Source organism: Leptonychotes weddellii, chromosome 14, assembly GCF_054177405.1.
Source record: "Leptonychotes weddellii isolate Sample4059 chromosome 14, ASM5417740v2, whole genome shotgun sequence".
NCBI lineage: Eukaryota > Metazoa > Chordata > Mammalia > Carnivora > Phocidae > Leptonychotes > Leptonychotes weddellii.
In genome coordinates this window covers 77608680-77620466 of record NC_138382.1, presented here as the reverse complement: position 1 = coordinate 77620466, position 11787 = coordinate 77608680, and the positions used below count along the sequence as shown (strand labels likewise).

Genomic DNA, 11787 nt, shown 5'->3' with positions numbered 1-11787 from the left:
CACATCCAGCCAGAACTCTTCCCTTGGGGTCCCTGCTGCTTCCTGGGGATGGGGACCAACCCCCAGCCCCACCCTTGGGGACAGCAAACACGGAGTGGAGGGGGAAGGCCCTGGGACACCCTAGCAGCCAAGAGGATGCACCGCAGGCGGCTTGAAAAGGACCACGGGGGTCAAGTGTGTGAAGGATTCTCGAAAAGCTTTCAACACGTGCTCTCTCCGCGGCCGTTTATTAACCGGATTGTTTAAAAGAGCTGAAGCTCTTAGCTTTACGATGATGACTTTTGAACTTCTTCGATGAGCTCACCTGCTTCTGGAACATGAACAGAGGGTTAGAGCTCGTGAGGCTTCCCCGCCTGAGAGGAAGGGGTACCCCGCCCACCCGCGGAGATAGGCCGGCTCCCCATGTCCCCAGCCTCACAAGAGGCCTGGACCTCCTCGAGCCCCGGCCCTGCTCAGCTACCCAGGACGACGGAACCTTGGTCACTGCCTCATGGCAACGGGCCGTGTCTGGAAACAAGTCCCCCACGGGCTCCCTGCTGCACTCGGCAGCCCTCAGAACCTGTCTGTGGAGCCTCGAACCGGAAAGGAGCCCACCCTCATCAGGGCAGAGCGGCCTTGGCTCCTGTTTACTTAACTGTTAGCTTGGTATTTCATTTGCAAAAACAAGGTTCTTTTTAACGTTTTGTAAAGGAGACGGCAAACTACCACCAGAGGAAGCTGCCCCTCACCTTCCCGCGCTTGCGGACCAGCGCCCGGGCCACTTCAGTCTCCTCTCTGGCCCCAGGGCCCTTCTCTGCGGCACGCCTTGGCTTCTTGCCCTCCTCTTCTGTCAAAAAGTCATCAGTGCTGTCCCCAGGCTCAGTCCCTCCCAGGTCCTTTCTGGTGAACAGCTCGGCTGGAAGGAATGGAGGGATGGGCCGGTTCAGGTTAGGCTCGTGGTCTGCTCAGGGCTGAGCGGGGAGCGGCCAGCCAGGGCCCAGGACCTGAGGACCCGCGGTGGGAGGGACAGAGGGATGGAGACTGGAGCCCACTTGCTGCGAACGCAAAACCTAGCAGGCAGCCAGGACCCACACCTGCGGCAAGGGGGGTGAGGGGGCACTCCCGCTTACGTGGGTACAGGTCTGTCATACTGTCGTCACTGTCACTCGCGGCTGTGCCATCGTCCTCGCTAGACGCGGGTTCCCAGAAGGCCTTGCTCGGGCGAGGCGGCCGGGCGCCGTCCATCTGGTCCTCTCTCCTCCTCCTCTTGTGCAGGAGGCAGGCAGGCACGTAATCCACGCCCTGCTTCTGACACTTCTCATCTGGGGGACAGGCCAGCACACTGCCTGGTTCTGGGTCTGCCCCGCAGTCCCCCGGTGCAGAGCCAAGCTCCACCAGGGCCCTGTACCCTACTCTGCTGGGTAAAAACTGGACCAGTTCCTACCAGGAGAGGAAGGAGGCCAGCAGGGGTGCCGACCGTGGAGTGAGAAGATGCAGGGGTGTGCTGGGCCTCGAGCACTGAACCCCCAGCCCTAGCCTGGCTCCAGGAAGCCTCAGGCATGCCGGCTGGGCCCCCACACTGGGTGGCGGGGCTCAGTGGGAGTCGGGCCCTTGGCCCAGAGCAGAGGCACCGAGATGAGGCCTCCACGCTGGAGCCATACTCCCGTGTACAGAGGACTTGGGGAGGCCAGGCGCTCAGCGTGGCAGATGCAGACTGAGCCCCGACGAGGAGCAGGGTGGCACCGAAAGGCCTGCTTTTGAAACCTGCCCTGTGTGGGCATGGCTCTCCTGTCCAGTGCAGCCCCCTCAGGAGGAGGGAGAAGGGGGACTGGGCCCTGGTCTCTGATGTCATTGCCTGCTTCTGCCCACCTCCAAGGTCCTATCCTCTGCGTCATCTCTGCCACCCACTCCGTGGTCGCACATGGCCTCCTGGCCACTGGACCCTGCACCCGGTGTCCCCTCTCCGCATCCCCAGCCAGGCTCCCTGGCTGCCAGGCTCTGGCTCCTCCTGGTCACTGGTCCTGTGAGCCACACACACCAGCATTAAGATGACTCTTTTGCTCATGGAGTAACCCAGTTCTCCCTTTGCCGCCCACACCAAGCAGCCCTCAGGCTCTGCACCTGTGTGGGATCCCTATTCTCAACCCTCACTATTGCCCTTAAGTGAAGACGGCCTCATTTCTTCTTGGGGAAACAGCCTTCAGAGTCCTCTTCCTCATCTTGCCTGTGTTTCCCTCCCCCAGGCCCCCTGACTGCCTCATCTGGTCCTCCCCTCACCTTCCCTTCAGGAACATTTGAGAAGAGTCTACCACTCTCGAAACCTCTACCCCCGACACCACTCCACCTGGCTGCTCCCTCCCTCCTGGGGCTCCTTCCATGCTCAGGCCTGACCCTGTCCCTTCTTCCGTGGCTCCGTGGACGCAAATGCCACCTCTGTGTCAGTGGCGTGCATCATCTGAGTGCTGGCCCTTGTTGTCAGTGGCCACCCTCCCTGACACACGCTGACAGGAACATTTCATTTTCCCACAAAGCCTGTCATCCAGAGGCCACTCTCCTAAACCAGGAATTCGGGGGTCCCAGCTGACTTCTTCCCCTCCCTCACTCCCTCACCTACTGATCCTACCCTGTGCACATCTTCCCTGCCAACACCTGGTCACCCCAGCCACGGTCACCTCACCTGACTGCACAGCCACTGAGCGTCCCCTCTTCCACTCCTTCCCGCCCCCCCCCCTTCAGAGCCACAGTGATCCTGACACACACAGTGACGTGCCAGGCCCTGCTTCAGTCCTCTCAATGCCTCCCCACTTCACGTGGTCCTGACCTCCAAGGCCCTGTGTTCTTGCCCCCACCTACCCTGCTGACCCCACCTTGCACGGTGGTACAGTGGCCGTCCTTCAGGAGCTCCTGCAGCCAAGTGTTTCTCTGCCTCTGACCTTGCCTGAATCCTTGCCTCTACTCCCCACGTAACTAAAGTCTCAGCCCAGAAACTCAGCCTCCCCGGGGCCTCCTTGCGGCCCTCTCCCTAGCCTGTGGTGACCTCGGAGCCCACTGCACCACCAGCTGCTGCCCAAGGGTGACTGAGACACCACTTGTGCCTTTGAGGGGCACTCATCCTGGAGAAGGGGCAGGCAGGCCCCCAAATACCTGTGAAGTGAGGCAGGCCGTGTCCGCCCGTGGCTACTTACATTCACACAGAGCTCTCTGGTACCGCCGGCCCTGGGTGTGCCTCAGCACGTGCCCTGGGGACTTGTTGATGTGCCGCAGGGTGAGTCTGCAGAACAGCTGGTGTCTAGGGGACAGGGAAACCTCAGTCAGCAGGGACATTCCCGGGGATCGACATCGGGGGCCCTCCACCACGGCTGCATCTGACAGCAGAGGTCGACGAGGTGGCCTGGGCAGCAAGTCTTAAAAGCTCCAGAAGCAATTCCACACTGCACCCGGGGTGGAGAAACACTGATCCAGACGGGCTGTGAGCTCTCGACGTTTGCTTGGGACACAGGCCTGGCCAGCCTCAGCCCAGGGCTCCCGCACCAGCGAATGCACGCGGGAAACGAGGCCCGGCAAGGCGGTGGATGAACGGGAGCACCCACCCTCGCCCTCTGCCCTTCAACCGCTGTCGACCATACACGTTCAGCTACACCAAAGTTCTCTTAAAGTATGTGAAACTGACCCCATTCAGAACCTTAGGTGACAAAGCGCAAGCCCTCCAGCTCCTCTCTGAAGCAGACAAGCCCGGGTGACAAACCTTAGCCTTACAAACACCAAACGGGCACCAGGGAGGAGCCTATCCCACACGAAGTTGGGCTCCGGGGCCTCGAGGAGCGCGCACCCAGCGGGAACGGGTGGGGCTCGGACCCGTCCCCACTCGGGACCCTGCCTGCAGTGGCCCCCGCGCACGTACGGGTTCTTGGTGCTGGGCACGATATGCGGCTCGAACTCCGCGTAGTCGAAGGCCGGGGCGGCGCGGACCAGCCGCCGGTATTTCTTGCCGCGGGTGTAGAGCTGGAGCTCGGGCAGCCGGCAGGGCAGCTCGTGGCCGGTGAGGACGCATTTCACCTGCGGGCCGGAGGGCGGGCGAGGGGGTCAGGGGGGCCCGGGGGCTACCGAGCGCCGCCCGCGCCTCCCCCGCCGGCCCCGCGGACCTTGTGGGCGCCGGGCTCCAGCCGCAGACTCGGGTGCTCGCGCAGGAAAGCGCACACGTCGGCCGGCAGCTCGTCCATGGTCCGGCCGCTCGCGGAGCTGGAAGCCCGCGCCGCTCGCGCCGCGTGGGCCGGGGCGGGGGCGGGGCTCGGCGGCGCCCCGGAAGCAGATGCCTCCAGGCCCGGAAGTGCCAGCGGGGTATGGCGGCGGTCGTGCGGTGGCTGGGGCTGCGGGCCGCGGGGCCGGCGGCGGTGAGCGCGGCGCGGGGACACGTCGGGTGGGCTGGGGGGCCCCGGCTTGGCCGAGCTCAGCCGTTGCCCCCGTCTCCGCAGGGCCCGCCGCGCGCGGTCAGGAGGAGCGTCCTTGCGGTCCCCCTAAGGCCAGGTGAGGACTCGCTCGCGTGTGCCCTGAGCGCCCGGGAAGAGCGGCCCGCGCTCCCGCCCCCCCCCGCTTGGCACCAAAGTGCTCAGTTCCCGGCACCTGCCCGGGCTGAGGAGGGGCCAGCCCAAGATTGAAAGCCGGGTGTCTGGGACCCACGGCTTGGAGGGGGCGCGTGCACGTACGGCAGAGGGGAACGCTGTGCGAGAAAGAAGGGTGCTTTGTGAGCCCGCTCCAGGCCTGCTTTTTTGCCGTCCGCAAGGCCCGTAATGCTCTGATTTGATGAGACTCACACTCCCACAGCTAAAATGTATTTTTGTGTATTCTGTTCCATCTTTAAATCAATGAGAGTGAAAAACAAGCTGTTGGAAGAGCTCTTTGAGCCAATATCCCGAGTTTATCCCGGTTCTGTCTCTGCGCGGGTGTGGAATACATCGCAGAGTATTCTTGTGTAAAAGGCATGAGGTGGTTACGCAGGGTGGGCGGTTGGTGGCAGAGCCGGGACTAAGCCCTAGGTCTTGTTTATTCAGTCAGTAAACATCCACTGAGTGTGCCACGAGCCGGCCCTGGTTTAGGAGCTGGGCTGGACACAGGCTGTGGTCTGTTCACTCTCCGGCAGTAAAGGTGGCGTTTCCTTGAGGAATTGACTGCTCCACTTCTAATTGTCGAGGGCTTCTGACCCCATGCCTGTGTTGTAAAACCTCCTAGGTTTGGCCTGGAGGCCAAGCAGGTGTGGCAGTTCTGCAGCCGAGGCACCTGCCACAAAAGTACAGGACGACTCCTTCTTCCAGTGGTTCCTGCTTCTCATTCCTGTGACTGCCTTTGGCCTGGGGACATGGCAGGTAAAGACAGGCTTCTAGCTCTGGTGGCTCTGAGCTTTTGACCTTGTTGCCATCCTCTCGAGTTCGCACTGTTTCCATAGGTCCAGCGTCGAAAGTGGAAGCTGAAGCTGATAGCAGAGCTGGAGTCTAGAGTTGCGGCTGAGCCCATCCCCCTGCCAGTTGAGTGAGTGTGTGGCTGCCCACCTGGGACTGGTCTCACTTGAGGTCAGCAGCAGGGCCTGGCTTCTGCTTGTAGTCCGGACCCTCAGATGGGAGCCTTCAAAATCAGTTGTCCTATTGGCTTCCTGATCACCCTTGGGAAGCTGCCTGACATGCTTAGAAGAGTATCATTGATGCTGAGTTTTACTTTTCTTTCAGATGTGTTGTACCTGAGGGATCCCCCCCAGTGCTTATGGGCCCCTATAGCAGTAATTCTTACCTGGTGCATGAGGGCAGAGTGCACCTTCATGTCATGTCTTGACATGAGAGCATTATCTTGAAAAAGTGCCCTAAGTGATTCTACTGCCTCTACTCATTTTGAGGCACTTAGAGGGATAGATAGGGTCAACAAAGCTTTCCGTTCAGGGGAGCAAACGTGTGCCGTATTTGTGATGTGCAGCCCCGGAAGGGTTTGAAGTTCCTGCCAAACCTTGCTTGGCCGCAGCCTCACTTGTCCCCACTCCCATATAGCCCAATGGAACTGAAAAGTCTGGAGTACAGGCCAGTGAAGGTCAGAGGGCACTTTGACCACTCCAAGGAGCTGTACATGATGCCTCGGACCATGGTGGACCCTGCCCGGGAGGCCCAGGAGGCTGGCCGTCTCTCTTCCTCACCCGAGAGTGGTGCCTACGTCATCACCCCCTTCCACTGCACTGACCTGGGGTGAGTAGAACATGCAGCGAAGCACCAACCTTGGGCAAATCCAAGATACCCAGAAAGGTTCAATTCCTTGGAATTTGTACTTCTGATATTGTTAAGCCAGTTCATTTCACTTCTTACTGAATGATTCCTGTGCGTGGAGCTTTCCGGAGAGGTGAATGAAATCAATCCTCTGGAGTTGTCTCGTGGCCAACACATTAAATGGTTGTGGTGCGGCATGAGGAGGGGCTGGTGAGAGGAAGTCGAGAGAAAGGAAAGGCACCCCCAGCTCTGCCTGGAGGGGGTGGGGTCAGGGAAGGATTCCGAGGGGACTACTTGGGCCACGCCTGGAGTCGGGAGATGGGAAGGGCAATACGGGGAGAGGAAATGACCTGTCCAGCAAGGGGGCATTGCAAGATCAGCTAGAGCAACTTCCCAGCTATAGGTCTGGGAGGGTCTCCCCGCCACCCCAAGAGGATACTGGAGGCAGGTACACAAGGCAGCTGCTGCAGTTAACTGGGTATCTCAACTCCGGCCGTGGGTGAGGCACACAGAGGGAAGCAGAGATGGGGGCTGTTACCAGGGACCCTGGAGGTCTGTCCTCAGAGTTGATGGCCCTGCCAATCAAGACCCGGCCAGGAGAAAGGAGGACCTTCCCCGTGGCACATCTGCAGCTGCCTCCCGGTTTTAAACCCTTCCCACGGACAACCAGTGATAATCTTTATTCCAAAACCCTTCCCCACCTCAGAGAGCATACTTCTGTTACTCCCTTCCGCACCTGAAAGAGCATCCTCCTTTTACTCCAGAATCACCATCCTGGTAAATAGAGGGTTTGTCCCCAGGAAGAAGGTGAATCCTGATACACGGCAGAAAGGCCAGGTAAGGGGTGTGAACCCTCCCTTGTGAGCAGGGCTCTCTAGAAACCAGGCCCTGAAGAGTAATCTCGTTTTCCTTTCTAGATCAAGGGAGAAGTAGACCTAGTTGGGATGGTGAGGCTGACAGAAACTAGGAAGCCCTTTGTCCCAGAGAACAATCCCGAAAGGAACCACTGGCATTACCGGGACCTGGAGGCCATGGCCAGGCTCACGGGCGCAGACCCCATCTTCATTGATGCGGACTTCCGTACGTTGTGACCAGCCCACCCCAGAAGAGCACGTAGCTTTTGCAAACACCTGGTTCTACCTTCCTCTCAGCCCTGACGTTTTCAGTACTTGCTACTGCTTATATTTTAGCATGTGTGGGAGGACTGTGGATGTCTGCCAGGTACTAAGGGAAGGAGGCAACATGGGGCTGGTTATAGGTTAAAAAAAAAAAAAAAAAAAGGCCCCACTGAATTTTGGCCATGCAAGAGCTCTGGAAGGCCCCAAGGAAACAGCTGGCCAAAGTGCTGTAGGGAGACACACAGTGATTGTGGACACTGAGCCCACTGTCTCTGCAGAGAGCACAGTCCCCGGGGGACCCATTGGAGGGCAAACCCGAGTCACTCTGAGGAATGAGCACATGCAGTACATCATTACCTGGTAAGTCCCAGTCTCTAGCTGCTCCCAAGTCTTCCCCTTCCAAACGCTGACTGTTCTCTTCAACCCAAGGTATGGACTCTGTGCAGCTACATCCTACCTGTGGTTTAAGAAATTCCTACGTCGGAGTCCTGGTATGTGAGATTAACTAATGAGCGGAAGGACCACAATAAATCAGGAGTCACGGATTTCCAAGCTTTGTTTTTATATAGGATCAGGTACTATTGGTATGAATAAATCTTACACACCTGTTGTCGTCTGCCTGCCATTCTGCCTGTGCTAGTTAACGGTCTTGATCATAAAATCCAAGCTTTGTCAGCATGTTCAAGTATGATATGCGACTGAGTGGTTGAGGCTGCTTGTTCAGAACAGGTCAATCCACACCTCCTGCCCTGTGCCCAGCACAGACCCTGGGTTTGAAAAACACTTGTCGCCATCCCAAACTGACAGGAGATCAATTATATTCAACCCCAAACGCCAACTGACACTGGCTGAAAGACAATGTTTTATTACTTTTATGTACAGAAAATTCAACAGCATCCACTCAGCCCAGTTTGGTGGCCAGTTCTTTAGCCTTTGCCTTTTCCAGCTTGGCAATGCGAGCCACAGACTTCGGACCCAGGACGTTGCCTCCCCAGTGGCGGCGGATCTGCAACGACAGAGAGGGGTCAGTGTGGCCTCCTTCAAGGCTCTCAAAACTAGGTCAGCCCATGTGGTCTTCTACTTGGCTGCTCCAAGTCCTTCATCAAGTAGGACTGCTCAGGAGGAGCCAGGCCAGCCAGTCCCCTGATGAAAGGTTCAATGTACCCGACAGTGTTTTGTGTCAAGCTGCTGCTTACCTCATCATATCTGTCATTGTAATTGGTCCTGATGGCTTCCACCAGCTTTGCCAGAGCTCCTTTGTCTTCCCTAAAAAGGCAGGGGGGAAATGGGGGTCATTAGCTTCTCGGTTACCTTTCCAGAAAGCAGGGACGGGCTCACTGTTAGCCCCAACCAAGCCCTTTGCCTCAGATACAATATGACCACATGGCTTATTCAGGTGAAGAAATTCGTTAACCATCATTGGCAAAGATTCAGATAAACGTATTCCTTTAAGGTATGGTGTTTGGTCTTTAAGGAAAATCCTGAGAAATTAAGAACTGGGGGAGGGGGTGGCTCACCCCTACTGACTGCTGGGAGTTGGGGGCCACCTTGCATACTTACGAGTTGACCTGTGTGAAGGCGACGCTGGTGCAGGTCTTCCTGTGGACCAGACGCCCCAGCCTGGCCTTCCCCTTGATAATGCAGTAGGGAACCCCCATCTTACGACACAGGGCAGGCAGGAAAACCACCAGCTGGAATACAACATTAGCTCTAGAGTGTATTTTGACCAAAAGCAGGAATGTAAAAGCTAACTCAGTAGCAATTGCTCAGGATTAAAAAGCTCATGTACTCCCACTTCAAGGTTTAATTCAGTAAGAAATCCCCATCATCACAACGGCTATCAACTGGATCACCTGTCAGTACCGTCCTCAACGAAAAGCTATCTCCCCACTTTGGCCTAACACGCCATACTCAACATCTAGCTTTAACTGTCCCGGCACTGACGTCAAGACCCAATCTAACAATCAATGCTTAAAAACGAGGAAGACGGGGGGCGCCTGAGTGGCTCAGTCGGTTAAGCGACTGCCTTCGGCTCAGGTCATGATCGTGGAGTCCCGGGATCGAGTCCCGCGTCGGGCTCCCTGCTCGGCGGGGAGTCTGCTTTTCCCTCTGACCCTCTTCCCTCTCATGTGCTCTCTCTCATTCTATCTCAAATAAATAAATAAATAAAAATCTTTAAAAAAAAAAAAAAAAAAACGAAGACGTACCTCAATGGGATCCACATCATGTGCAATCACTACCAGCTGAGCCTTCTTGTTTTCCACCAAGGTGGTGACAGTGTTAACCCCTAGGACACACAACCAGTTTGTGTGAGCAGTCCGCAGGGGCTGCTTGGTTCACAAAAGCAGCTCTCCTCGGGGCCCAGCTGTGACTCAGGGTTAAAAAGCTCGATTTTACTCTTCACAGTGATTCCAGGTGAAGAAATTCATGCATCATTGCCAACAGCCTGTCCCACCACTTGCCCTCTGTGAAGAGGGGCCCACTCACCAGCTCGAAGGACAGGTGGCCTCTTAGTGGGGACATCCCCTTTGCCCGCAGCTTTCTTCTCGGCCCGGGCCAACAATCTCTGCTTCTTCTCCTGCTTTGTCTCTGGTCTGTACTTGTGGGCCAGCTTAAGCAGTTGAGTAGCTGCCAAGAATCATTGTCAGTTTAGGCTTGTTTTAAGCTCTGGTCTGTGCCACTCGACGCAATGCTAGCTCACTGCCCTGAAAGTAGTCCAAGACATCCCCCAACACGTACGTGACCTCTTCGGCCAAGCCACCTTCACGTTCCGGAAATTAGACATGATGTCCTCAATTTTAATAATTCAATTCAATTTACTCGAAAACCCCCACCGCCCCTAGAAAACACTGCAAATGTAGTACCATCAGAGTAAAGACGGTAACGTCGTCCTGGCCCAAGAAACCCCTTCTCGGATGCTGGTTTTGTGCCATGGAACCTCACCTGTCTGGCGGTCCAAGGCCTGGGTGAACTGGTTAATCGCGGGAGGCACTTTTAGACGTTTATAGAGAATAGCCCTTTGCCGCTGCAACCGGATGTAGCGGGGCCATTTGACAAAGCGGGTGAGGTCCCTTTTGGGCTGGATGTCCTGTCCTGAGAAGTTAAGGGCAACACCGTAAGTGAGGCTCAAACCCCCAAGGAGTCCGTGTTTGGTGCCATTCGGAGGGTGCAGGTGCATCAGCGATCTTGGTGGTTTCGAGCGTCATCACCATCTCTCAGACAGCAAATATTCTTTCACATCATCTGCACACAAACACCTGGGATCGCAGGGAGACCCCGATACCTGCCCCCTCATCCGGGGAGCAGCCAAGCTGTCCGTCAGCACAGTGGGCCAAGGGCCTCTGCTCTGAGCGCGTGGCTCCCGAGGGCCAGGCTGAGTACCAGTATCTGAGCAGAAGCAGAGTGGCGCTCAGGTGGCCACACCCCGCGCATGCACCATCACCACCCACACAAGCCCAGGGAGTAAGCAGAAAATGGAAATGGGACTCCCATCCGGGCAGCTCCGACTCCAGACCCACCAGAAGCTGCTAGTAAGCACAGGACACGATCCTCTGCTCGGTAACCAGCGCTGCTCTCTGGGAGTAACACCAAGTTCTCGCGTCCCCCATCTTACCCACCGATGCCAAAATTCTTGGGCCTCTTCTCGAACAGGGGGTTGACCACCTTCTTGGCCTCCTGCTTCTTCACGACAGCAGGGGCCGGGGCCACCTTCTTCCCCTTCGCCTTCTTCCCTTTCGGCTGCACGAGAAGGAACCCGGTTAGACCAGGTCCTCCCGTCCCCGTGAGGCCGGGCTGGCTGCCGACGTCCGGGTGGCCCAGCAGCGAGCCCGGCGGCCGCCCACGTCTACGTCAGTGATCCTGGCGCTCAGGCACCAAACACCCTCCACACCCTCTGCACGAGCCCCGGCAGCCACGCGGCCACGTTCGTCCGCGACGCCGCGCAAGGGCCGAGCCGGAGCCGGCCCCGTCCCGGAACTGCGCGCCCCTTAAGGGCCCGGCGTACAGCTGGCGTTGAACCCCTCGCCCGAGGCCCCTGGGGCAGCCCCCACGGCGCGGCAGACCCTCGGCCCCGGCGTTCCGAGCCCCGCATTGCGGCGCTGCGCTCCCCCGGCCCGGGCCCTCCTCCCCGCACTGCCGGACGCAGCCTCCAGTATTACACCCGGCCTGATGCCTCCCTGCCAGGCCCCGCGGGGCTCCCCTAGCGCCGGGCGGTGGAGGGATCCCCGCACGGCCACGCCCCGAAGAGGATGGCAGCGGATAGAAGCCGGACCCAGCGCCAACACAACGAGCCGCAGGATCACTCACCATCTTGGGTTGCTGGAGGAGAGAGAAAGAAAAGGGAGTTGTGGGTAATATGTAGGCGACATCGGAGATCGCGAGAACTGGCGCCTGCGCGGGATTTCGGATTTAAAGGGACAGGACCGCTCTTGCCCGCCTCCGATCTGGGGCGG

The 11787-nt window shown here is 58.0% G+C and overlaps 3 protein-coding genes and 4 non-coding genes across 10 annotated transcripts in view; 1 reads left to right on the top strand and 6 right to left on the bottom strand.

Annotated features, from left to right (window-relative positions):
* The window catches only part of SURF1 (SURF1 cytochrome c oxidase assembly factor), an 82999-nt gene extending 75054 nt beyond the window's left edge, over positions 1-7945 (top strand). The window contains exons 1-8 of one of the 4 annotated variants that reach the window (XM_081803887.1): positions 4312-4503; positions 5206-5339; positions 5420-5502; positions 6009-6200; positions 6983-7055; positions 7136-7298; positions 7615-7696; positions 7783-7945. In XM_081803887.1, the coding sequence (XP_081660013.1) occupies positions 4320-4503; positions 5206-5339; positions 5420-5502; positions 6009-6200; positions 6983-7055; positions 7136-7298; positions 7615-7696; positions 7783-7804 (933 nt within the window). In that variant the 5' untranslated portion in view covers positions 4312-4319 and the 3' untranslated portion in view covers positions 7805-7945. Of the gene's footprint in view, positions 1-4311; positions 4504-5205; positions 5340-5419; positions 5503-5524; positions 5544-6008; positions 6201-6982; positions 7056-7135; positions 7299-7614; positions 7697-7765 lie in introns of those variants that run through there. The other 3 variants (XM_081803886.1, XM_081803888.1, XM_031021686.2) reach the window with 3 other exon arrangements.
* SURF2 (surfeit 2) lies at positions 199-4258 on the bottom strand. The gene is made up of 6 exons (XM_081803881.1): positions 4122-4258; positions 3881-4035; positions 3165-3268; positions 1110-1301; positions 729-895; positions 199-310 (listed from the first exon to the last, which is right to left on the bottom strand). The coding sequence occupies exons 1-6, from the start codon at positions 4197-4199 to the stop codon at positions 230-232; spliced, it is 777 nt and encodes a 258-aa protein (XP_081660007.1). The 5' UTR covers positions 4200-4258; the 3' UTR covers positions 199-229.
* A 230-nt stretch (positions 7946-8175) lies between the features above and the next one.
* RPL7A (ribosomal protein L7a) lies at positions 8176-11662 on the bottom strand. Its single transcript, XM_081803889.1, has 8 exons — positions 11642-11662; positions 10954-11074; positions 10280-10429; positions 9824-9964; positions 9544-9623; positions 8897-9027; positions 8533-8602; positions 8176-8342 (listed from the first exon to the last, which is right to left on the bottom strand). Exons 1-8 carry the CDS (start codon positions 11642-11644, stop codon positions 8238-8240), a joined length of 801 nt encoding a protein of 266 aa, XP_081660015.1. The 5' UTR covers positions 11645-11662; the 3' UTR covers positions 8176-8237.
* Positions 8695-8762, bottom strand: LOC115938262 (small nucleolar RNA SNORD36). Its single transcript, XR_004073420.1, has one exon. It is a non-coding gene; the product is annotated as a small nucleolar RNA SNORD36 (small nucleolar RNA).
* LOC115938261 (small nucleolar RNA SNORD36) lies at positions 9098-9170 on the bottom strand. Its single transcript, XR_004073418.1, has one exon. It is a non-coding gene; the product is annotated as a small nucleolar RNA SNORD36 (small nucleolar RNA).
* On the bottom strand, positions 9704-9777 carry LOC115944495 (small nucleolar RNA SNORD36). Its single transcript, XR_004079040.1, has one exon. It is a non-coding gene; the product is annotated as a small nucleolar RNA SNORD36 (small nucleolar RNA).
* Positions 10510-10584, bottom strand: LOC145717200 (small nucleolar RNA SNORD24). Its single transcript, XR_014140270.1, has one exon. It is a non-coding gene; the product is annotated as a small nucleolar RNA SNORD24 (small nucleolar RNA).
* Positions 11663-11787: the final 125 nt, after the last annotated feature.

What these genes read in the sequence shown, in the direction of transcription:
- SURF2 (XM_081803881.1), bottom strand. Translation starts at nt 4,199, where the DNA reads ATGGACGAGCTGCCGGCCGACGTGTGCGCTTTCCTGCGCGAGCACCCG. An exon ending in TGGAGCCCGGCGCCCACAAG is followed by an intron (nt 4,036 to 4,121) that starts GTCCGCGGGGCC and finishes TCCGGCCCGCAG; the next exon opens with GTGAAATGCGTCCTCACCGG. An exon ending in TATGACAGACCTGTACCCAC is followed by an intron (nt 896 to 1,109) that starts GTAAGCGGGAGT and finishes CATTCCTTCCAG; the next exon opens with CCGAGCTGTTCACCAGAAAG.
- RPL7A (XM_081803889.1), bottom strand. An exon ending in ATGATGTGGATCCCATTGAG is followed by an intron (nt 9,028 to 9,543) that starts GTACGTCTTCGT and finishes GTTGTATTCCAG; the next exon opens with CTGGTGGTTTTCCTGCCTGC. An exon ending in GCCTTCACACAGGTCAACTC is followed by an intron (nt 8,603 to 8,896) that starts GTAAGTATGCAA and finishes CTGCCTTTTTAG; the next exon opens with GGAAGACAAAGGAGCTCTGG.